General features: G+C 34.4%; 1 protein-coding gene across 1 annotated transcript in view; it reads right to left on the minus strand.

The window, feature by feature from the left end:
• Positions 1–27,593, minus strand: part of LOC106640732 (solute carrier family 35 member F3) — a 516,306-nt gene that overhangs the window by 408,821 nt on the left and 79,892 nt on the right. Inside the window, exon 4 of the mRNA XM_089592356.1 lies at positions 19,106–19,126. Coding sequence (XP_089448482.1) covers positions 19,106–19,126 — 21 coding nt within the window. The remainder of the gene's footprint in view (positions 1–19,105; positions 19,127–27,593) is intronic.

A 27,593-nucleotide genomic window follows, 5' to 3' on the forward strand; every position in this document is an offset into this window, starting at 1 on the left:
CCCTTTGTGGCCAGTGACGGAATACATACACAGCAAATCGAATCACAATGGCGAGTAGTAGAATCTTTTTTCCTGAAAGATAATCTTTAAGCTCCTAGAAATTTTGCTGACTTTATTTTTGAATAAACGTGGAGACGCTCTGTTGCTGCATTAAAAAAGATCCTTTTTTTGCACTTGTTGAAGCAATCCAACATGTTTACAAACTTAAATAATAATCTTATTTCATTTTACTTTTTTATTTGTACTTTTATTTCTGCTTACATTCGCGTGGATAGTAATTAAAAACTTCAATGCTGAATCAACGCTGAATCAACGCTGAATGACGGAACACTGAAATCAGTCGTAATTTACATAGTTGATTCAACACTGATTCAACATTGAATCAGCGTTGATTCAGCGTTGATTAAAACGTTAAAATGAAATTTTTAAATATTAAAAAGTAGTATAATAACATTTTGAGCATACATATTGACGTATAAAGAGGTACTATCTGTATGCTAGCACCAGAACAGGGGGGCTCAGTTATTTTATGTAAAACTAAATTGAATACGCATAACATTTTTCTTATATTAAATTTACGTTTAAATCAACGCTGATTCAACGCTGATTCAACGCTGATTCAACGTTGAATCAGTGTTCATTTAACGTTGAATCATTATTGAATTAACAATGTAAATTACGACTGATTTCGGTGTTCCGTCATTCATGGAATCAACGTTGATTCAACGTTGGTTCAGCGTTGATTTATCGCTGAAATCAAAGTTGATTCAGCATTAAGGTTTTTGATTATTTCACGTGACATAAGGGTCTATTACACAATGTTCTGTACAAAAATTAATAATTAGATTTTTTTTTAATTTTACATTTTTGCACCCCTACAATCCATAGGGATGTCATTTAATAACATTCCCCCTTCCCCCTCGACAATTGTGCGGTCGAATACTGAACCGTAACCTGTTTTGATACCTTGCAGTATTGATTTTCGAAGAATAATTCTTCTGGCGTGACAATAGTGATTTATAAAGTGGGTTGTAATCGACGCTGAAGAAAAAAAAAAAAAACGTTAAAAGTAGTAACATTTGTCAATGCTGATTAATCTGGTCAGCCTTCAGTGATTCATAGTGACTTATATACTTTATTTAAGATCCCAGCAATACGTACAAGTGGTCCAGAATGGCTTGTGCTATGCAAGGCAGCTGCAGTGCATGAGTAAACAAAAACATGGTTTTATTATTAGGTGATCTTATACAATACATATCTTTACAAATAATAACTTATGCAGACATTACTATGTAAAAAAGGTTATTATAAGGACAAAATCGTACTTATGTGGACCCTTATTAAGTCCTCATAAGTCACCCTATATATGAGACGTTCCAGGTCAACTAAAACACTGCTCTAGACATTTTTGTTAGTTATGAAAAAAAACGGCTGAGGGCTTAAGCTTTTCGTTTTTACAAGAGCTTTTGAAAGCCGTGTAGCAGATTACAAAATTTCTAAATGGTGACCCCAAAATGGCCGCTGTTTTGTTAAAATCGTAGAACAAACTATGCAATGTATCTGCAAATACAAATTTAAGATTTAAAATTAAGCTTTCTTGGGCCTTAAATGTCGGCCATAATATGTTGTTTAAAATGCCGTGTGATGCTTAATTTTCTTTCAAAATATAGGCTTGGAAATATGGAAAATGGCATTTTTTTCTGCAATTTCGCGATATTTTGCACTTGTTTTCGCAGCTAACACAAATTCAAGATCTGAAAATACGCATTCAGAGGCATAAAATGTTAGTAATAATATATTATATATATATATATTATATATGGTGCTAAGAATGCCGTAAAGTACTCAATTTTTTTTTTCAAAATGGCAGCTTAGAAATATGAAAAATGGCGCTTTATGTCTGCAATTTCAAAATATTTCAGGCTTATTTTTGCAGCTAATCATACAGTGAAATTTATTTTTCATAATGTTTTATTGTTACAACAATTGAATCCTGATTAGATACTTTCGCATAACATTTATTCACAAAATTCAATGTCATATGTGCATGAATAATATAGTAATGTTAGAAATACTTGATAAGTATATCACATCCAACAGCTGTACAAACTTCTCTAAGAGGATCCAAAAGTAGATTTCAAATTCAAATTTTGCGCCATTGGCCTCTGTCGGTAACTATACAGTTTTTCATTTTTTATTGAAACACGGATGCAAAATCAGCAAAACCGAAGATCATATGCCTTAGATACCATTATTATTATATTTTTGCTAATTGTGCATCCATTTTTAAAAAAAAATAAAAAAATGTATAGTTACCGACAGAGGCCGATGGCATGAAATTAAAATTTGAAATCTGCTTCTGGATCCCCTTAAAATTTAAAATTCGAATAAGAGAAATTTTGTAAAATTTGATCTTACTCTGTTAGCGTGGAGTCAGTTCAGGTACATGGTTCTTGATGAAAGTAAAAATAATTATACCTTATCTAATGTTTAATGGACTTCATCCGTCTATTATTTTTTTTTGTGTGTATTCATACTTATAATAAAAATTGTAAAATATTGGTTCAAGTAAAAAATTTTTTTTTCTCATCAAGAACCATGTACCTGAACTGACACCAGGCTTACAGAGTAAAATTCAATTTTACAAAGTTTTTAGGTTTTCTAATTGACTTGGATAGTCGTGCTTGTTATTAATTAGCACTTTTCCGTTTGCGGCATCTATTATCAAAGTTTAATGTCTTACATATATTATCAGAATAAGTACATTCTAAATACATACTCATTTGTGTGTAATAGCGATACTGTTATAACGTAAGTTGAAGTAACCATTTACCGGCGTAAACAAAATCCGAAAGATGTGCATTACTCATTTTTGTAACCAAGTGATTTCTTTTAGATATTAACTAAGAGCAATTTTTGCACACAAAAATGAGTCTATTGTTATTTTTTTGGTTATCAAATTTGTAAATAATTATCTTTACTAGGCATACTTAACATCATATTATATCATCTGTTCAGGAGAAATTTGCGCAACAACAACAACAACAACATTACTCAGACAGATGCTCAAATCCTTATGGAATTAGTAGTCATGTCGCCAAAAGTTTGAGAAAAATTACTTAGAATATGCTAATTATACTCCCACATTGCTCTCACATGTCTTTGATTTGTTCAAGTTGCAGAAATAGGTATTATAAAAATAGTAGTAAATTTGAGTGTGAGAACAGTATGAATTCTGAAATAACAGATAACTTTATGAAAATTGTTTCAGAACAAGGATGTGATATAGATTCTGATGACTGTCCAGCAAAAATAAAATGCGTTTTGAGAGAATCTGAGTGAAAAGAGTTACTTGATGGACTAAAAATAAAACTTGAAAGTTTACCGTCAAATGTTCTCTTACGTTTAACAATACTCACTATAGCACCAGATTTTCGGTCTGCTCGAAAAGTTGCAGAAGAGTTCAAAACTCCTATACATATGGATTGTCAAGCCAAAACAATAAAAAAAGAGGCAGGTATTTTAGCCACACCTACATTTAAAGCGGGTAAAAAATTGTTTGAAGACACAGCTAACAAAGTCATAAGTTTTCATGAATCAGATGTAAATAGTCGTATAATGCCAAACAGAAAAGATTTCGTGATAATAAGAAGAAATGGGGATAAAGAAAAAAAGCAGAAACGCTTACTCTAAGCTGATGTGTGCAATTTCTGTCAGCAATTTTAAGAAAAAAATCCGGTGAATCCAATCGGCTGAAGTAAATTTGCTGAGCTCTGACCAGCGTGGTGTGTACTTGCAGGTGCCAAAGGCACTCATAGTGTATGCGTCTATACAATACATGAAAACTTAAAAAATATGATCGATCATTCAAACTTACATAAATTTACCGATGGTACCAAAATCGTTTTACAAAATTCTAATGATTCTTTTAAATTCTTTATCGGCAAAAATCCACAGACAAAGTGTTTTTTTAAAAAATGCCAAGGGTGTCCTAAAAATAAACATTTTACTGATAATTTTTCCAGAATTTTTGAATATCGAGGTGTCACAAAAAAATTTTTTTAACTTGGAAATTACTTGGTGACACAAATAAATAACGCACATCTATTGGATTTTGTTGACACTGGTAAATGGTTACTTTGACTTACGTTATAACAGTATCGCTATTACACACAAAGTAAGTATGTATTTATAATGTACTTATTCTCGTAATATAGGTTTTTTTTTTTTATTATAGTGCTCTACGTCCAGCTCCTTTAATAACGGATCTACTATGGGCACTTAGCACTTAGGAAAAAGACATGAAAAGGGATAGGAGGCCACGCATAACTGGAAGGGGGAGGGGGAAATTAGGCAATTTTTTGCTGCGAGAAGGTTGCCTCGACCCTCCTCGAGGAGCATTGCATGGTGAAAAAGCACATGTGAGACTCAAAGAGGTACTTGCCTGAAAGTCGCACTGGCCAGGAATTAAACCTCGGTCTCCCGCATGCCAATCCACGACCTAGCCAACCGAGCCACCACGCACTCTCTTATAATATATGTAAAACATGAAACTTTGATAAAAGTTGCCGCAAACGGAAAAGTGCGAATTAATAACAAGCACGACTATCCAAGTCAATTAGAAAACCTAGAAACTTTGTAAAATTGAATTTTACTCTGTAAGCGTGGTGTCAGTTTAGGTACATGGTTCTTGATAAAAGAAAAAAAATTTTTACTTGACCCAATATTTTATAATTTTAATTATTAGTATGAATACACACAAAAAAAAATAATAGACGGATAAAGTCAATTAATTATTAGGTAAGGTATAATAATCTTTATTTTCTTCAAGAACCATGTACCTGAACTGACTCCACACTAACAGAGTAAAATCAAATTTTATAAAATTTCTCTTTTTCGAATTTTAAATTTTAAGGGGATCCAGAAGCAGATTTCAAATTAAAATTTCACGCCATCGGCCTCTGTCGGTAACAATACAGTTTTTTATTTTTTATTAAAAAACGGATGCACAATTAACAAAACCCAAGATCATGTGCCCTAGATAACATCATTATCTATTACCATAAACAATTTGGAGTGAATTCGTAAATGACAACTTGAAGAATTTTTGCACCGAAAAAAAGGTAGGTGCAAAAATTTTTTAAGCTGTTGTTTATGTATTAATTTAAAATTTTGCACAGTTATAAATAATACTAGTATATAAAACCTGTATAGTTACCGACAGAGGCTAATAGCGCGAAATTTAAATTTGAAATCTACTTTTGGATCCTCTTAGAGAAGTTTGTACAGCTGTTGGATGTGATATACTTATCAAGTATTTCTAACATTACTATATTATTCATGTACATATGGCATTGAATTTTGTGAATAAATGTCATACGAAAGTATCTAATCAGGATTCAATTGTTTTAACAACAAAACATTTCAAAACATATAAATTATACTATATGGTTAGCTGCAAAAATAAGCCTAAAATATCTCGAAATTGCAGAAATGAAGCGCCATTTTCCATATTTCTAAGCTGCCATTTTAAAAAAAAAAATTGAGTCCTTTACAGCATTTTAAGCATCATATTATTACAAACATTTTATGCCTCTGAATGCGTATTTTCAGATCTTGAATTTGTGTTGGCTGCAAAAACAAGCGCAAAATATCGCGAAATTGCAGAAAAAAACGTCATTTTCCATATTTTCAAACCGACATTTTGAAAGAAAATTAAGCACTACACGGCATTAATAACAACATATAATGACTAACATTTCATGCCTATGAATGCTTATTTTCAGATCCCAAACTTGTGTTGGCTGCAAAAACAAGCCTAAAATATCGCGAAATCGCAGAAAAAAGCGCCCTTTCTCATATTTTTAAGCCGCCATTTCGAAAAAAATAAATCACTACACGGCATTTTAAAAAACATATCATGGCCGACATTTAAGGCCCAAAAAAGCCTAATTTTAAATCTTAAATTTGTGTTTGTAGATACGTTGCATAGTTTGTTCTACGATTTCAACAAAAACAGCAGCCATTTTGGGGTCACCATTTAGCAATTTTTTAACTCACTACACGGCTTCCGAAAGCTCTTGTAAAAACGAAAAGTTTAAGCCCATAGCCGTTTGTTATCGTAACTATAAAAAATGTCTAGAGCAGTGTTTCAGTTGACATGAAACGTCTCATATATATACGAGTATATCAAGAGAAGACTTGTGCAGACAATCACATGTATGTAAGGGTTTTTATGAAGACAAAAGTATAATTATGTGAACTTTCCCATAATAATACCTATACAGTCAACTATAAAGTCACTATTTAATATCTTTATTTTGACGCTGGATATATTATGCATCTGTAACGTGAACGAATCGTTATTTTGCTTCTGGGATGAATGATAACGACCACCTTGTATGATAAGGGGTTTTGGGTGTAAGCGTAGGCATCGGTTTCATAGTTGGTGGAACTACTTAGGTGTTTTTTGTCGTGTTTATGTTTGTTAGCAAGTTACATTTAGTACTACTACAAAAGGTATCTATACTTGCTATAAGTATTTACAAGATTTTGTAATTGTTTGGTGACTTTATCGAGGTCTTGATTCATAGTTGTATAGCTCATCTTAAGATTGGATTCTATTCTACGTTTGGGTTAGCATCGACACTTACATAGACACATTACATATCTTCTGATTTTTTAGGTGTTGGATTGGCACTTTTGCTTGAATCCGTAGTAGTTGATCATTTCGAGGCGCCGAAGCAACACGTGACGATAAAAAAAATGGGTCACGGGACCCACGATAGAAGTGAAACTTCAAGTATCAAATATTAAATTCATTTTACACCGAAAATTATATGAGAAGCAATCATATGTGTTATTGCTACGAGTTAAATAAGTGAATTTCTTTCAATAACATTCAACAAGTTAACGAAATTTCGTATTTGAAATGGCTGAAAATCATATTTTCATCAAACCGAATTGTACGCTTCGATTATTTTTTCCCCTTTAGTAAGCCCATGAAAATTGGTATTTTCAACTTATGTTGCTTCTCCTTCGAAATATTGTGTTTTTTCTAATTTTTTGAGGTTATGTTGTCATGTAAACACTTTAAATTTCTTCGCGCACATCTGCATTAATGTTTAAAGTATACTGCAAGTTTTTCATAATTTATAACTCTAATTTCATAAAGATAGGCCGCAAATACGAATTTGAGGTCTTGTAATCATAACAAATGACACCTCAATTTGTGCGTCTCAATATTTTATTTCCCTTTTAGGATACCCATACTTGCTTGGTATTTTTGGCCTGTATTGCTTCTCTGTCGAGATGTGACGATTTTTCTTATTTTATGAGGCTATGGTGTCATGAAAACACTTCAACCGGCCCAGTCAACGTCGATCATTCTGCTCGTAAATCCGCATTAGCTGCACTATGTTACATAATTTCTTACCAATATATAAAACAAAGTTGCTGAAACTGTTGTAATCAGTAATTACAAAAACTACTCAGCCACTCTGGCTAAAGTTTTGCATACTGATTATTAATACTACCTAGATAGTTTGACTATAGTTTCTATCTTTAAAAAGTTAATAACAGTAGTAATCAATGAGCTTAAAGTTTTGCAAAAATACGCTAGTTTTTAACGATGGTTCAGGATAATCCACTAGGCAGCGTAGACATAAAATTTAAGTTACCTGCAGTAGAACTAAATAAGTATGATTATAATAAACCGGTGCATCTCAGAGATTTGAATAGTCGTCTACTGTCAGTACATGAAGCACACAGTCGTAGTTAAGCAGCTTGACATCTTGGCTACCGACAACACTCTTATACATGAGGCACGTGACGTACGTCTAATTATTTTCTGAATCACCAGAATTGACGAGTGCTACCAATAATAAAACTTGCTTATTGATAACGTCCCCAGCGTAATACTAGTAAAAGTGTCTAACAAGCTGCTCTTAGACTTTAAAGTTGGGTGGACGTTCAACCATCTGACCTTGTACCATCAGAGAATTTATTTCTACAAATGCAAGCCAGAAAATACAGCCCTAAGAAATTTGGGAAAACACAACGGCTTTTTTTAAGTTGTTTATCGGCAAACCAACAAAGAAGGTATTCTCCAGGCCCACTTTCTCGACTGACGATAAGTGATTAGTTATTCGGGGAACGACTCAAAGATGAGATATCCTCTAGTTAGTGGCTTACCTATCTCTAGCACGGTCTCCGTACACAGAGACTCTGAGGGTGAAAGTAAAGCTACCTGCTGCTAGCTCTCTATCATCAGAAATAATGATAATGATAAGGATTAGCTGAAAGTATCACCACTGGCCTTTTTTAGGCCGTCATTAGTATTTATGTTCTCTACTTAACCACGAATCTCATAAGTTATTTTAAGGACCATCTATGTTTCAACTATCTTGCCATTAAAAACAGTAATATTACCATTTTTAGAAAAATTTGCCAAGTATTCGATTGTATGAAGCCAGCCACTATTAAATCAAGTCAGTCATTTACTGGCAGACGTCACGAAAGTCGTTGTTCGTTGCAAGGCTTGGAATCCTCTTGACTGACGATCCTTTATTACTCTCTTGTGTTACATCGGCGCAACGTATTATTTGAACCTAAGCTTTCGCTGAATAGCTCGGGATTCACACTGGGCGCGTAGGTGGGACGCGGGGTTAAAAAAGGGTAATTCGGCTTAAAGACGCGTTACTCAAAAAGGGGTACAATTGCTTTCACACGACTAGGACTGACTGCTGTGCAATATTCCGATGCACTTGCTCACGGCCTTTTTTTGTCAAGAGCGGTGTACACCTCGTTCACGATCTAAAAACTGTTAACACCGTCACGAGTAAGGATATCGTACGTTATTTGACCTTGACACACTAATATCACAGTAGGTATTTGCCTTAATCCGATCGTTCGTTGTTATTCTGGTAGTATTATTACCACGGAGGGCAACGGATTGTCCGTGGCTAATTTGCTATTACCGGTGACCGAAGGGTGCCAATACTGTGGCGAGTAATGGCGTTCGCGAAAAACACTTTATACTGGAGATTAATTTGCTATTACCGGTGACCGAAGGGTGCCAATACTGTGGCGAGTAGTGGCATTCGCGAAAAACACTTTATACTTCCCGATGATCCGCGGGTATTAATATGGCATTCGCGCAAACAAAACACTTTATACTTCCCGGTGATCCACGGGTGCCAATACTATAGCGAGTAATGGCGTTCGCGCAAACAATCACGTTATACTTCCCAGTGATCCACGGGTGCCAATACTATAGCGAGTAATGGCGTTCGCGCAAACAAAAACACTTTATACTTCCTGGTGATCCGCGGGTATTAATATGGCGTTCGCGCAAACAAAAAGACTTTACACTTCCCGGTGATCCATGGGTACCAATACTATGGCGAGTAATGGTATTCGCGCAAAAGGAAACACTTGATCAAAAGAAAGAATATGATATTTGGTCACTTACTTTTATTTAAACGTGAAAGTTGCTACAGACGTTGAACCAGCGTGGATGTAAGTCGCTCTCGAAGAAGATCAAGTGGCAGTAGAGACGGACTCTGGCAACCAGTTGATCCTTCGAGGGTGGTAGCAAAATTCAACTGTGTCCTCACTTCCCAGGAGACTGGGTTGTAGCAGAGTCGGGCTCTCACTTCTCAGTCTACTTTAAAGGGTATCGTCGAATTCCGCGTGCCGAACTGAATTGCTTTACCTCGCTTCGCAGTAGACTGGGTTGTAGCAGAGGCGGACTCTTACTACTCAGTCCACTTTGAAGGGCTATCGTCGAGCCGAGTCGAGTCGAGTCAAACTCTGAACTACGAACTGCAAAACTGATTTTCCTCTGGGCCTACGGACCTTTTTATTGCGAGAAGCGGACCTCGGTCACGCGCTGGCTCAAAAAACGCAGGAAAACTTGCCGGGGGAAAATTTTGAAGAAAAGACAATAGCCGAAAATCTAATTGGCTAGAACTGCTCTAGTTTAGCCACTCAGAAATTGGCACATCCCACATCCTGCTTGTTCTCCTCTGTGCGTCAAGAGAAGGGAAGGTGATTTACTTACTCATGCCCTTCTTTTCTCTTTTACATCAAAAGTTGACAGAATTTCAATATATTTTAATCTTAACATTACGACCAGGTATTGTTAATATTTACTAATTCTACACATTGGTTGTCCGTTCAGCTAAGTTCATTGCAAAAAGAGCGGTGAAAATCGCTTAACAATTCGGTTGATGCTAGGGTGAACAAACGATCGGTGAGTTGTTAGTTAATACTACTACTTAAGCGCCAAAACGGTGGCTGCGGCCGTACTAACTTATAATTAGCGGTGGTAATTATAATAATAGTAATAACGATAATAACAACAATAATAACAACAATATTAATAATAATAATAATAATAATAATAATCATAATAATGATTATAAGAATAGCAGTTGTTAGAATACTAGTGCTTTGCTTGTTGTGAGTTAACATAATTTGTTTTACCGGTAGTTTGAATGTTTATAATGTTACGAAAATAATGCGGAATTTTGGTATAATTTTGGTAAACATGTTTTTCTGCTGCTAGTAGTTGGAGAGGGAGTCGTCTCGTGGTACCCTGGGGAATCAGAACTCTGTTACCCCTATTGGAGGCAGGCATACGGACTCTCTCTCCGAGTCAAGAAAAAGGGAAGGGTTATTTTTCGTTTTTCCTTTAAATTCAGGAAAAAGTGTTAGCAATAAACTAGATTACAAATTAGAGTATTGCAGTATGTTAATAAAATTATTAATTCGATGAAAAAAATGGTCACTCTGTAAATTATGAGTTTGCTAACTTGAATGGTAAAAATTGGATAGTTCTTTGAAGGTTACTAAAGTTGTGTACCAAATTTGTTATAGTTAATATGTAATGTAGTTGTTTGCTAGTGGTGTAGTACGTACTGGTTGTTTGTGACGATTCTGGCTTGTAATAATATTTCCACTTATTTCTATGCATTAATTTAAAGCTATCTTAATGTTTAACCTTATGTTTATCTAACATTATATCTGCATTTAATATTTCAGGGGGAACAGTTAAACTTTTGTATCTATGGTTGTAGAAAAATATTTTATTTTGCATTTCCGGTCAGCGTGGGCCAGCGTGCATATAAGTGAGTTATGTATGGTCGTAGTACCTGAGCTACGAGCATTCTTGTAGGTGATTCACCTCTTTGCAGATGCACATTGGCTCCTGCGTTTTGTCTTTTAAAATCGGCACCGAAAGATTTGAAGCAAGAGGGAAAAAAATTAATGTGGATACACCGATGTTACACTTGACTCTAAGCATTTAACCAGAAATCACCGATCGTTCCCAAGGTCTGTGCTGGGAGAACCTTTGGCCATAAAGAAAAAATAAACTTTAGCAAACGGGACTGTTGTTAACGGGCAAGCATTACAAACCAATCTTCCTATATTAGATCACCAAAATAACTGAGTCTGCGAAAACAAGAGGTGATTTAGAGACCAACATTTTCAGCATAACACTGGGAAACGGTGGAAAAGAGCTCTACAACTAGCTCCAAAGCTCCAAACGTGGTAGGTTATGTTTTAATGAGTGTGGTGCTACAGTAATAACTCAGAGAATATCACCGCGAGGTAAAAAAGCAATCACGGTTGCCGGAAACTTTAGTCAAAAAAGAGTTTAGCCCACTGGTCCTTTTTATGGCCATCAGATGTCTAGTTATCTTGACAACAAATACATTAGAACCTAACAAACTTTAAAAAAAGAAGCCTTTAAGGCTTACAAAGTCCTCACCATGCCAAAAATCGTAATAAAAACTTTAAATGCATCTAATCAATACGATTTGAGGGGTTAAGAAACTGAAAAATTTGTTGAGATTGGGCGAGAAATCAGATTTTTACTGTACCCTCACGGTCATCTCCTTAACTTGCCAGACTTGTAACAAGGTAAAACATGTATTTGTATTTTCGTGGCCATAAAAAATGTAGAAATTCAACTCCAGCACCTTGTTCCTTTAGTAATAAAGTTGCGACATAGTAGAAAACTAATATTTTATTTGTATATTTTTGTAAGATTCAAATCCTTACAGCTTCTAAAACTAGCCTTTTGTCGTAACTGCAAATTAATGGCCCTTTAGAGACAACGATTATTTTGTGGCACATGGAACGCACGGTACTTCTCAGCATGATTATATTATTTGAACTTTCGACCAAACAAAATGTATGAATTACGATTAAATATGTTCCTAGTAAAAAGATTTTTAAGTTAAAACTACAGTTTGAAAAAACTTTGTCATACGTAGCAATTGAAAAAAAGTGCCACCTCGACCAGGACTTGAACCAGGAACTTTTTTTTTGCCGAGGCAGTTTGTTACCAATTTCGCCATCAAGCTCTTGGCGACTTTTTTTATTAATTGCCACACTTCATACTTTTTCGGCGATTTATTCAGTCCGACGCCTTGCTCATATGGTTTGTAAGAATATCAGAATTTACTTTAATTTATGGATGGGTAAGATTTAATTGCTACGTATGACAATGTATCTACAAACTGTAGTTTTAGCCAAAAAATTCAAATTGCCTTGGCAACCGTGTGTTAGATGAAAAATATCAATAAATTCAATTACTAGCATTCAATACTTAACCATCGATAAAAAGGAGTAAAATCTAATATTCTTACAAACCACATCGCAAGGTGTCAAACTAAAAAAATCGGTGAAAAAGTATAAAGTGTAGCAATTGAGAAGAAGAGTCACTAAGACCTCAATGGCCAAATTGGTAACGCACTTTCATGGCAAGAAAAGAGTTCTAAGTTTAAGTCCTGGTCGAGCTGGCACTTTTTTTTTATTGCTACGTATAAGAATGTTTCTACAAACTGTAGTTTTAACTTAAAAATTTAAGTTGCCTTGGCAATCGTGTATTAGACGGAAAATATTAATAATCACAATTACTTGCATTTTATACTTACCCATCGATAAATAGGAGTAAAATCTAGTATTCTTACAAAACACGTGGCAAGGTATCAAACTAAAAGAATCGCTAGAAAAGTATAAAGTGCAGCAATTGAGAAGAAGAGTCGCTGAGACCTTGATGGCCAAATTGGTAACGCACTTTAGTGGCAAGAAAAGAGTTCTAGTTTCAAGTCCTGGTCGAGGTGGCACTTTTTTGAATTGCTACGTATAAGAATGTTTCTACAAACTGTAGTTTTAACTTAAAAATTTAAGTTGCCTTGGCAATCGTGTGTTAGACGGGAAATATGAATAATCTTAATTACTTGCATTTTATACTTACCCATCGATAAATAGGAGTAAAATCTAATATTCTTACAAACCACATGGCAAGTCGTCAAACTAAAAAAATTGCTGAAAAAGTATAAAGTGTAGCAATTGAGAAAAGGAGTCACTCAGACCTTGATGGCCAAATTGGTAACGCACTTTCATGGCAAGAAAAGAGTTCCAGGTTTGAGTCCATGTCAAGGTGGCACTTTCTTTTAATAGTAACGTATTTCTATAAACTGTAGTTTAAACTGAAAAATTTAAGTTGCTTTGGCAAGCGCGTGTTGGATGGAAAATGTCGATTAATTCAATTGCTTACATTTAATATTTACACATCGATAAATTGGAGTTAATACTTATATTCTTACAAACCATAAGAAGATTTTTATTTTAAGAAGTGTCAAAAATAGATAGAAAACTTTTGACTGAAAACATTTTACATTATACGTCAACACACTACAGTGTTTCATTTAGTAAGTCTCAGGAACAGCCGTGACGCAAGGGGCCGCTAGTTTGATGATAAATTTAAAGATTGTAACTAATTTGTATTAAAAATTTATAGAAAACAAGTGTTATTAAGTGTAATTTTTTGCAAATATCTAAGTTATAAGTTAAAAAATTTACGATGGAAAATACCACGTATGTTAAAACTAATTTTTTAACATTTTTATGTAAAGTTAACACCCGACGATTCCAGCAATATAGATCAAGGTTAGGAACAATCGTGATTATAACTTACTAATTTTTTAATAGGTTGTCATACTTCATTATAATATGGATCTTGGTACTTTATCATGATGTGGATTATCTCGCAAAGTCAGCTAAGGTTAAGTCGTCATTTTTGATTACGTAAATGTTGAATTGTTAAGTTTGGGTTGGATTCAACTGACTTTTCTGTATAGTGCATGTCATGATCAGACTTTTAAGGCATTTATAAAAGACCACATAACACTTTAATTTTACTTAATTTGATGCACGTACCGCAGATTAAAACCCTGCAAGTATCATTATTTTCTTGTACTTTAAAACTTTTTTTGTGATCTTTTCAACATTTTATTTTAATGTTCAGCTCATATGGTAACTGTGGGTATTGATGAGACTGTTCTAATTACTGGCAGTCAATAGAAATAAATACGTACAAAATTATCTTACAATGATGAATATGCAAAAGAAATTTTGGCGTAAAGTAGATAACTGCACAAATATTATTTAATCGCGTATCAGTACGGAACATAAATTTGAATTATTTTATGAATGATAACACAGACAGGTGAGTGATTTTTTCTCGAAAAATTAAATTTTACAGCAAAAAGCGTGAAACTTGCTTTCAATGTTATTTTTATTAATAAATATGTCAAAATTACACAAGAAATAGTTATTGGAATTAAGAAAAACCTCAATTTTTCGATACATTCAAAGAAAATTAATTTTGAACGTTTTTTCTTTTTAAAATTTTGATGCTAATGTTTGGTATAATATTTGTTGCTACTATCAAATTACTGGTAGTAATTCAGTAAGGTACATCCATTTAACCTAACAAAATCATCAACCACTAAAGCCTCTTGCTCATTATTTTTGTCTTGGCCTTCTGAAAATATTTTTCAATTAGTAAACAAAAAGAAGAGTGTAACTGAAACTCCATCAGTTATGTCAGGTCCTCTGTGGCAAAAAATCAGTAATTAAAAAAAAAAAAATAAAGTTGCTAAATTGGAAACAGCAGCAGAAAAAAGAATGAGATCAGAGAAAAAAAAAATCTTACAAAAAAAAAAAAGAAAACGACAAATTGATGAAGCAAGAAAAAAATTCTACAAAACAACAAACTAGAATCGAAAAAGAAAAGGCCAAATTTTTTGCACACCAAAAAAAAATGAAATCAAACAAAAAATAAGTCCCAAGAAGAAATTTTCGTAAAGATAAAATTAGAAAAAAATTTGAAGAAGCAAATAAGCGAATCGCAAACAAAATTAAAGCACATTGATAGCTAAATCATAAATTTTTTTTTAATCATCATATATTTTTCATTAAATTAGGAAGATTTTATTGTGATATTACGTGATAAGGGTTAACAAACTATATTTGGCAGTAATACACGGCCATAATTCGAATTCAGACACTATTGGGGGGGGGGGGCAGTAATACGTGCAAGGTGTCAGTCATAGAAGAATGTTGACTATGTGTAGAAATACTTATTATTAATAATATAATCTTAATTATGTCTATTTTAAAAATCGTTTTTTGTTTTTTATTAAATAAAGTTAGAGATAAAAAAAATCTATTAGATTGATACATTTTTTTTCATACCATACATTAAAGTAGCCTAAGTCAAAAAGTGTCATTAATATCCAGTTACCCTATGCATCATTATTACCCGAATAACTCTTACTTATAACATTTTTTTTCATACAGAACTTTTAAAAATATCAAAGAAAAGCCAAAATAAAACATTTTGCTATAAAACTATAATTATTTCGTTTACTTCTTGCCAAGACTTTTAGATGGAATTACATAACATTTGACATTTATACCCCTCTTACAATTTTATACTTAATTTTGTAACGATGGAGCAGTTCTCGATGTTTGACTATTGATACTTTGACTATCGATCTTCAAGGTGACATCGAAAATCCCAGCAAGGTCAACTAGATCCTAAAAGCTTACGGCTCTGACATTACCCTCCTTCAACGCTCTAAACTTCGATGAAGCCAGCGTACCCACTGCACCTACGACGTCAGGGCGATACCACCTTCATCGTTTGTCCACGAGGGGACCATTTGGCTCTCTTGAAGTGACAGTAGTTGCATTTAACTACACCCCCCTTGATCAAAGTTGCCCACCCCCAAAGGCCTCTTTTAACAATTTGGCGCTCGACGTGGGGCCTCCTCTAAGGAATTCTCTGCTGCTGCAGGGAGGTATCTGCGAGCCTCTGAGTCAATCATCACCACCGACTGACACACGCCTATCAGCAACCAACAACACTTTTTCTAGGTGGGGAGAAACACCTACTGGCGCTTGACACACCTAACCTACAAACCCAGCATCAAGCACGGGGAGAATATGAACCTGAATGACCAACCAACTTAGAAACTCGTGAGCATCAGTTACACAGCAGATTCTTACATCTTGCAACGAGCCTCCGTAGAAGATGGAAACAGGTATCAGCCTTTGTAGTAATCGGTGGTAACATTGCCACTGAAGTCTCTCGGGCCCAACTTAGGTTGGAAAGCAACTTCTTTACTCAAGAAGCAGAAAGTCGACAGAGGGCATGGTCATCCTTTGAGAAATAGGCAGAGGCCATTATCCGCCCAGGTCAACGAACTCTTCAGACACTTCGGTCCACAAGCCGAACTGACTTAAAACTCCACCACCTCTACCTAAGCTTGCCCAGGTAGAGGTCACCGTTTATGCTCGAAATCCCGCTTCGACATCAAGCCGATGCTTCTCTACGGGCCTTACGCTCCATCTCCACCTCAGACAACACACCACCTAGATGTGCCCGAAACGGAGGAGATTGATCGATGTCCACCCTCGAACAGCTACTTCGACACACCGGCCCCAGTACTACGCATCACGTCGATACTTCTCTTCGGGATTCAAGCTCCAACCACACGTCAGACGCTACACCGCCCTGGAAAGCCAGGACTGAAGAGATTGATCGCTGTCTATGCTTAAACCCCGTTTCGATACACTGGCATCAGTACTTCGCATCACGCTGATGCTTTTCTTCGGGCCTCACGCCCCAACCGCACATCGGACATTACACCATTTACGCTTGCTTGAACTGAGAAGACTGACTGCCAACAATGGTTAAACACCTGCTTCAACCCCCAGCATCAGTACTTCACATCATGCCAGTGCTCTTCTTCAGAACACATGCTGGAAATCAACACCATCTAAGCTCGCCCACACAGAGAAAACTGATCGCCATCCACGCTCGAACACTCACTTCGACTCACCGGCATCAGTGCTTCGCACCACGTCAATGCTCCTTTTCAGGACTTTCGCAGCAACTCCATGCAAAGACGCACCACCCAAGCTCGCCCAAACAGAGAACATGGATCGTCATCTGTGCTCGAACACCCGACTCGTCACACCAGCATCAGTGCTTCGCATCACGCCGATGCTCCTCTTCGAGACTCACGTTTCAACTACACGCCAGACGTCATGTCACTTAAGCTTGCCCGCTCGGAGGAGACTGATCGTCGTCCGTGCTCGAACACCCGCTTTGACTCACCAGCATCAATGTCTCGCATCACCCCGATGCTCCTCTTCAGGATTCGCGCTCCGATTTCACGTTAGATTATAGTACAAAAAAAAAGAAAAAAAAAAAAAAAAAAAAAAAAAATTAGATTAGATTAGAAGATTAATTCCACCATTACGCAATTATCAGAATGCTGCTACCAGGATATCTCCGGCTCAACTTCTGTTGGGTCACAAACAATACCTCTCAACCAAGGGAATGGAGAATCCATAGCCAGTAACTCAACTCCTACCAAAGGAATACATTCAGGTTTTGGATCATCAAGCACGATGCCAGAAACAACACCACTCGACTGGTCAACCCAGCCCTACCTACCTACCAACCTCCACGGGCCGAGCCACCACGAAAACTCTACGTTTCCAAACTCGCCCACACGGAGGCAATCGATCGCCGCTGACGTCCGAATGCACACTTCGACCTGCCGGCATCGACAACTTCACAGCACACCGCAGGCCCATAGCCCTCTACAAGGTCCAATCAGAAGATCGTGACAACCAATGCTAACGAAATAAGCAGAGCGGATAAGTCCACTAGACCGTTCCGAAACAATTCAGAAGAATTAGGTGACGTCTCAGTACCACCAACCAGAGGTCCTGATGGGCCAAGCCAACGTTACGATTTGCGTCCACAAAATAATAAGTGAAGTGTAGTGAAAATAGATGTACCTAATGAAAAGACACTGAATAAAGTAGTATGAATGTGAGTGTGCATGAAACCGCGGACCTTTGTCAATCGAGAATGAATGAATGAATGACCGTGAGCATGTATATCGAGAGTGATAACTTCTCCGACTCCTGTAGCTCTGCCACTGCTTTCTCAAATTTATTATAAACTCTTTAAAACGGGGGGTTTGTTACCGTCTAGGGTATTGATTTAATAATTATTATATATTAAAATAACTATTTTTCTTTAAATTCGATTGTTTTACATAAATTTGAAATTTTGAAATATCGCGCGCAGCTCCGACTTCAAACTTTACACTTTATAGTACAGTCTACCGCTTGTCAGGTGGCAACTACTGATCTTTAGTGAACATCGCAAGTAAAAAGGCAACGTAAAGTATATAAGAAGGACTGCGTGACGACCATCAACATCGCCTCAGATCATGAATATACGTGCAATGCATGAATCACTCACTTAGTATAATTTAAATATACGAAGCAGTGGTAGTAGAAAAGGACATATTCAATAAAAATCACTGTACACTAAACCACTCTATTACTTTCTTTAAACCTCACCATGTGCCCCTCCTATCTCTCTCTCACGCCTCATAAGTATATATGTACATATATTTATATTGCCTTCGGTCCAAGACCCTCCCAATCTTTCAACATCGGGACGATCTTCAAGGTGACATCGAAAACCCCAGCAAGGTCAACTAGATCGTCAAAGATTATGGCTCTGACATAACCCTCCTTCAACGCTCTAAGCTTCGATGAAGCCAGCGTACCCACTGCACCTACGACGTCAGGGCGATACCACCTTCATTGTTTGTCCGCGAGGAGACGACTTGGCTCTCCCGAAGTAACAGCGGTTGCATTGAACTACACCCCCCTTGATCAAAGTCGCCCACCTCCAAAGGCTACTTTTAACAAGTTGTCCGGATGTTGTAGACTGTGGCAGATGGTACTATCTTATACTACTAATTTCGAAAGTAAAAAAATATTAATTGTTTCATAAAATCCTACGAGTTCATATAGTTGGCTTTTATATAAAAATGGCTCTACTTGATACAAACTAAATAAACTGTTCTCCATTACTGGAAAATAATTGAACACAGTCAAATCCAGAAAAACTTATTAAAAATCAACCAGATAATAATGTAATATCTAGTATGAAGTTAATATATCTTATCTAGTTGCTGAACAAGTTGGCTACAAAAAAATCACAATAGGGCTGCACTACAGTACTAGCCACATATGTTTTAAACCTTTATTCCAGATTTCTAAAAGGTATCTTTGAAAATAAAATTTTTTTTAAACTAACATGCATGGAGTTGACTAAATAATTAGTCCAATTCAATAAATAATTGTTTACAATGGGCTAGACGTATACATGGAAGAATTTGACATATTGAGCATCTAACCATATTAGTCGATAAATGCAAAAATTGTATTGTGGACGAGTTTTTAATATTGACAAAGCTGACTGTTGAAAATAAAATTGAAGTTTTAAGTGTAGAAAAAATACTTAGAGAAAATTTGTATTCCATACAAAAAAAAGTCGAAGAAAATCTTTCTTCTTTCATCACTAACGTATTTTTAAATGAATATTTCGATACCGTTATATTAATATTAACTACTTTTTGCTTAGAAATATTTGTTAAAAAATTTTACATGAAATTAAGAAGGAAAAATAAATTAACTTAAGTATGGATTCTCAAGAACTTGGAAATATATCGTTTGTAGCACTTTTTAAAACATTTCCTTCCATTTAATGTGAAATATATTACAAATAGCTACATCCACGTAAAACAAAGACGGAAAAATAATATACTTATACTAGCGGCCCCCCGTCTCGGCTTTGCCAAAAACTTACTAAATATATAATGTGAAACGTTTTCTGTAAGATATTTTAAACATATTCCTAACACATCTCAGAACAAAAATCTTCTTATTGAAAACATAATTTTTCGGAATCAATTGAGTTTATTTAGTCAAATAATAAGTTGTAAGAATTTAAAAAAAAAATAATTATGCTAAAAAGCACCGTACGTTCTTTATGCCATAAAATAATCGTTAGCCATAAGAAGCCGTTGATTTGCAGTTTTCCCCGAATAATTCACAAAAAGGACTACTTTTTAAAGCTGTTATAAATTTAAACTCCCCAAGATACATATTTAAAAAAAAATTTTTTTCTCTTATCTCACAACTTCATTACCGGAGCAACAAAGTCCTGGACCTCAAACCATACATTTTTTTGCCACAAAAACACAAATACATTTTCTACTTATTTAAAAATCTGAATAAGGATCTTTAAAGATTTCAGAGATCGATGTGAGGGTACAATGAAAAGCTAATCTCTCACGCAATGAATTCTTTATTTGTCGATTTTGACGCTGCTGTTCCAATCTCAATAAATTTTTTGCGTTAGTTTCTTGACGCCTAAAGTTGTATTTATTAGATGCATTAAAAGTTTTTTTTCCAACTCCTCTTCTTGTGACTTTTGGCATGCTTGAAATTTTTTGACCCCTAAAGGCTGTTTTCTGTCAACTTTGTTAAGTTCTAATATATTTGTTGGCGAGGCAGTTCGACGTCCGATGGCCCTAAAAAAAAACGGTGAGATTATTGAGTAAACTCTTTCTTGACTTCAGTTAACAGCAATTGTGACTGCCTGGATACCTCAGGATGATCTTCTCTGGCCTGCTGTTGAAGCCCCAGACTGATCGGGAGAAAAATTACAAAGTCCGAAGCTTTGGAGCTAGTTGCAAGAATCTTTCTTAACATCTCCTGGTATAACGTCGAAGAAGGTAGTGTCTAAAGCACCTTTTTTATTTCCAGATTCAGTTGTTTTGGTGATCTGAGATGAGGAGATTGGTTAGTAAAACTTGCCCGGTGGAGACTGTCCCATTGGCTCAAGTTTTTCTTTCTTTCTTAGCTGTTATAGGTTTGCCCAGCGCAGACCTTGGAGAGGATCAGTGATTCCTGGTTGAATGCTTAAAGTCGAGAGGGTAATATAGGGTCGTCGGTCACCGGGTTTCCCAGCCTTGCGAAGAACAACTCCACAGGTGACGTCTGCTAGTGAATGACTGACTTGGTTTAGTAGTGCCCGTCTTTAGTTTATATAGTCTTTTAGTCGACGAATCGCTTCCGGAAATAATAGTGAAAATTTATTTGCTGGCAAGGTAGTTTACACTCAAGTGGCTCCTAAAAAGAACCGATGAAATTGATGGTTAAGTAGGACACGTAAGTAATTGTAATGGCCCTAAAACGCGACAGTGGTGAAACTTCCAGCTATTCTTTATTATTATTCCTGATAATGAAGAGCTGGCTACGGGTAGTTTGACTCTTACCCTGGAAGTCTCTATGTACGGAGACTATAATGAAGGGAGGTATGCCGCTGACCAAAGAATATCTCATCGTCATTCCCCGGATAACCAACCGCTCATCGTCAGACGGGAACATGTGGGTATGCACGTTGGGGATTCGACCACTAAGAAGGTAGCCGTTGTGGCTGTCCGAGCCCCTCAGAGCTGTGTTCCCTGGCTTACGTTTGTAGCCAAAAATTCTCTGACTGCACCAGGCGGGATGGTGGGACTGCCACACAACTCTGAAGGGTTGGAGCAGGTCGTGCTCTGGCTATATATGTCTCCTGGTATTTCGCCAAAGACGTCATTGGCTAAAATAATTTTTTATTGGTGGCACTCATGGAGATTGAGAGTGAATGTAGATCTAGGTCCCTTCCCCCTTAGAGAAGAGTGTCGTCCGTAACTGATATATCCAGCTGCACGACTATCATCTACATTCTCTATGCAGCTTGATGAACTGCCAGAGGACGACTGCATCAATTCTCGAGACACTCACTCGTATTATAACCACACCTATTTTATTCTGTTGCAGGTAGCCTTGATTTTCTGTCGACGCAACCTAGCAGATTCTACTTAACTAAAGTAAAAAGCTTGCGTATTTTTGCAAAACTTTAAGCTTATTTATCGCTATTGTTATTAAATTTTTCAGGATTAAAACTACACTAAAGCCATCTAGGAAGTGACATGAATGAGTATGCAAAATTTCAGCAAAATCAGTTTTAGCGACATTGCTATATATTAGTAAGATATATGAGACGTTGTTTTAGAAACCGAATAGATTTGGACAAAAATTTACCGACACATTTTCGATTTAACTGAAACTTTTTTTTCGGGTTCTATATCAAAAATAAAAAGATACGTGTAAGAGGATTTCTTTTTAATTTAGATACTTTGAAAAATAAACAACATCAAAAATTCGTCAATTTGATGATTCATCGATAGTAGCCTATTTTTTAAAAATTCATAACTCCGGTTCTATTAGAGCTAAAAAATTTATTTTCTTTTATTTTTAAGGTAGAAATACAAGCTTCAAGAAAAAAGTACTTACAAAATAAATTGTCAAAAAATTCAAATTATAATTAACAATTTATTTGTTTAAATTGGTTTTTAACAGTGGCACCACCCATTAGTCCACTTTTTACTATTTTTATCATACTCTACGTCGAATTTTTTTATTGAAAACGCTTTTAAACATGATGAGGAAGTTATTTTTACTATGAGAAAAAAATTAATTAATTTAGCGTGGTACGTCACATCGACACGTGGGTCACATTTTACGGCTCATATTTTTGTTTTACAACGTTTATCTCTTAAATACAAATAATTTTTTTATTTTTTAAATTAAAAAACATATTTTATCAGCTAAGAAGATAGAAAAAATAGAAAAATTACATAAATAACAATAAATAAAAAATATTGTTGAAAATAAAACTTTTTTATTAAGATTTCGATAGTGCATTAGTTAATACAAACAATATTTAGAACATAATTATAAGTAAAATATTTAAAAGTAAAACGATGTTTGCATTTTCAGTTCAAAAATTTTTAAAATATCTTTTGTTTCGCTCGATGAAAACCGTTTCGCTTCCAATTGCTGTAAAGAAATCGGATTAATACAATGACGCCTTAAAGTTTCTTTTAATATTAAAGCTTTTTGAAAACGTTCGGACAATTGTTTTTTTTCAAAATAAATGTTCATTAACTGTCGAACAACAATACGTTATATTTGGCAATGCTTCAGTAGCCCAGTCGAATATTTCTTTTGGTGTTCGGATAGGGTTATTAACCCTTTGCATGCTAGTTCTAGCTGCAAGTCTTTTTAAAGTACCCCCAAGTCCATTACATGGCCCTTTTTCATGTGAAGTCGGAAAAAAGTGCCACTCAGCTGGTAATTTAAAATCTCTTTGGTGGTGTGAAACGTTAATAAAATTTTTCTTATTTTTGTATTGCGCACTGGCACTGTCCAAAAAATGTATTATTTTGTTAACCCTCTTTAGATTTAATTTTATACATCTTACTAATTTTTTTTTTGAAAAATATAGACTGCAGAAGTATCATGTCATAAACAATAAGACATACTTACTAAACTTTTTAGCTGCAATTTGTTTTCATCATCTTTGTAATAAGTAGGAAATGGATGTATCGTCACTTGATCGTTATCCCAGTGAATACCTTGTACAGAATTTTGAATAATAAAAGAAAAATTCTCAGAAAAATTACAAATGATAATCCATTCATTTTTGAGTAATTTATTGTTCATTTTTTTTCATTCAAAAACTGTCTCTATTTATTTACTAGAAATGAATGTATGAATAATTTGAACAAACCGTTACTTAAGTTTTGTAAAAATTCATCAACAGATGATATTAGTTTTTGTAAAATTGTTCTTTCGGTTGTAATGCACTGTCTGTATGTAATATTTTTAACTATTTTGTCTTAAAAAGTTTGTTCGAGTTGATAAATAATATTAGTTATGCCAGGACATTTACCACATTCTCCTAAAAAGCAATTAGTAGATTTACTAGGACAAATCATGCGATCCAAACAATCATGGTAATTATTTATAGGTTGCGGCAAATCATCAGTGATTGATTTTAAATTTTCTCCGTCAATCAATAATTTAACATTTTCATGTATTGCACACACACAGACAGAATGAGTACCAAAAGCTCCAGCTAACACGCAATGTTTGGGACTAAAACTAGCAAACTTTGAAAAACCACATTTAGTTGTTGGATGTTTAATTTTGAAATGATCATATAATTCTTTTAAGTTATTTAAGATTCGTCTTTTTTGCATATAAATTTGCGTTTCACCTACTTCAACAGAAACGTAATCTTTTTGGCCTGGCATCAGTTGAGTATAATCATCAGACTGATAAAACATGAATATAGTACTAACAACATCTGCTTCTGAAGATAGATGATATGTAGGGTTTGGATCATTTAAAATACCTTTTTCTTTAGCAATTGTTTTTGCAATAGAAATCATGTGACGAGTTGCTGTTGGAAAATTAATTAATATTTTGTCGTAAGACCAATGTCTGAAAATGGTTAAAATCTCTATTTTGTGAACTCGGTCTTGCGAAGTATATAAAAGTATATAAAGTATATAAAACTTTCTTGTAAAGTTCTTAAAATTGTAATGTCATCATCCTCGTCATCAAGATCATCTGGACCATCGTCTGTCACGTTAAACACTTTTTTCTAAATTACTTCTGTAATTTTTTTAATTTTTTCGTCGGAGTACCTTTTTCGCGTCATTTTTTTTTTTTTAATTGGTGAGGATCCTAAGGCAGTTAATCCTTTATTCAAGTATTAAATACGATCGTTCAGCAACGCTGTATTTTCTCCAGCCACCCCAGAGGTAGATCTACTTCCACTTTTATTGTCAGATTCTTCACTGCTTAATGCTTCCTTGTTTTCCTGCTGTAAATAATGTAAAAACTTATTATTTATATTATTTAAAATAGTGGAAGTCTAATAAATTCTATTGAATTGAAATACAATTAAATGAATTTTAGTAATTTATTTTAACATTTAATTTAAAATATAATAATCTTCCAAGAAATTGATTTGATTGACTTGAAGAAGTTAACGGCCTAAAAGAATTAAGGGCACATACTACACTGTTTGAAGCTGTACGTAAGAGTTAGATTCCAGTAAAAATTATTAATATTATAATACAGTGACATGCAATATCAATACACTGATACATACCATTTTGACTTGATAGTTTCCAATATCTTCATTTTTTTTTTCTTTGATACTTTTGAAACGCAGACGACACAAATCGCCAATCCTTTGTTGCAGTGTCTCAGCAGTAATTGACACATTTAAGGTTTAAAGCTGGCTTTCTTTTACTTTTCGTAAATTCAACACATTTTTTTTTGGATGACTAATTTTTTTAAATGAATTAAAACATACATCAGTATGAACGTTTACAGATAATGATTTTTTTAACACTGTTTTAAGCATTGTTGTATGTTTTCAGCTACAATTTGCTTTTAATTTCTTACTGTACTCAAACAACGAAAGGCCACTTTCACTAATAGATAAAGAACAAGATGGTGCAAACTGTTTAAAGTAGTAAAATTTGAAATGTTAGACAGAAGCTATTAACAAACACGTGGAGCACTGAATGCGTAAGCGTCAAACGGTCACTGCACAGCTGATACACATAATAATAGTTTACTGTTTCTCCCTTCTACTGTCCCTACTCCTTAGAATTGAATCCCTGTCAGTGCTGCCACAGCTACCAACAGTATTTACCAAACGTGTAAGAAATATGAGATCTTTAAGAAATATAAGATAATATTTTCATTGCTTGAAATAATATTAAACATTAAAATTCTATACTATTTGATTCAAAATATTTTGTCATTATTAATTTATTTATTTTTATTTATGTATTATTTCTATTTTTTTCCTCCTTCTTGGCTTATATATTAATGTTTAAAAAAAAAAATAAATAAACAATTTTTTGTATTTAAGAGATAAACGGTGTAGAACAAGAATATGAGCCATAAAATATGACCCACGTGTTGATGTGACGTACCACGTTAAATTAATTAATTTTTTTCTCACAGTAAAAATAACTTCTTCATCGTTTTTAAAAGCGTTTTCAATAAAAAATTCGACGCGAAATATGATAAAAATAGTAAAAAGTTGATTCATGGGTTGTGCCACTGTTAAAAATTAATTTAAACATGTGAATTGTTAATTATAATTTGAATTTCTTGACAATTTGTTTTGTAAGTTTTTTTTCTCAAAGCTTGTCTTTTTACCTTGAAAATAAAAAAAAATCAATTTTTTAGCTTGCATAGAACCAGAGTTATGAATTTTAAAAAAATAGGCTACCATCAATAAATCATCAAATTTACGAATTTTCGATGCTGCTTATTTTTCAAAATATCAAAAATTAAGAAAAATCCTCTTATATGTATCTTTTTTTTTCGATATAGAACCCAAAAAAAAAAGTTTCAGTTAAATCCAAAATGTGTCGGTCAATTTTTGTCCAAATCTGTTCGGTTTGTAAAAGAACGTCCTATGTATGGGTTATTGGGAGCATGATCGCATGGCACGAGTTTCCGTCACCGGCCACTCATGCGAGTCAATCACGACTCGTGTGGGAAATCGTCTCTTTCGCATTTGTTGCGTAAATGACTATTATTCGTAAATAAACTTACTCTTCGATTAAAAAAACTTTTTTATGCTGATAATACATGATTGTGCAGCGAATGATATGATACTGTTTTTACTACACCTTGCTGTAAGTATCTCTGGGCATTAAAAAAAAAAAAAATTAAAATCCCTTAACAATATTTCAATAAAAAAAAAACTTAATATTGTTACTAGAACTTATTGAAATTTGATAGAAATTATGTGTAGCACTACTACAGTAGCTACCTTTTTTGTGTGCCGTGTCTGTTAGTCACATACGTAATTAGTTACATACATAATAGTAGTTACATGAATAACGAAAAATGTTAAGTCTAAAAAATGAAATGAAATGAAGACAAAATTATTAAATTTGTTTTGTAAGGTCTTATTATTCAACTCGAGTCAGTACAGCTTTAAATTTTAAAATATCTAAAAATCAACTTCATTTGTTTAACTCAAAAAGTGTATAAGGATAAGTCCCGAATTACTTCAAAGTTTAGTCTCAGAGTACTTAACGACCTATGTATTTGCATTGTAAAGTATGATAGATGTTATTTGCTTTTTACATATAAACAATTATTATTATGCACATGTTTGTATTCAAATACAAAATACTGCAACCATGTTCATGAGCTAGTCCCTTACTCGTTAGCAATTCTTTTGATTTATTAATTTATTAACTAAGTAACACAGACATTATGTGTGAATTAATAGTGAGCTTAGAATGACTTGACTTTTTAATCTTTTTCATTTACAGTAAACTTAAAAAAAATTCATAAATATTTTTACTTTAAATTAGTCTTCTTTAGTAATAAACATAATTATCTTATAAATAATTGACTCTAGCATTACGAGTGGAATAGGCCAACGTGGGAATCCACTCGCAGAAAAA

The sequence above is a fragment of the Copidosoma floridanum genome, unplaced genomic scaffold, assembly GCF_036245765.1.
Source record: "Copidosoma floridanum isolate Cflo_tuat_1 unplaced genomic scaffold, Cflo_Japanese_pri ptg000016l, whole genome shotgun sequence".
Taxonomy (NCBI): Eukaryota; Metazoa; Arthropoda; class Insecta; order Hymenoptera; family Encyrtidae; genus Copidosoma; species Copidosoma floridanum.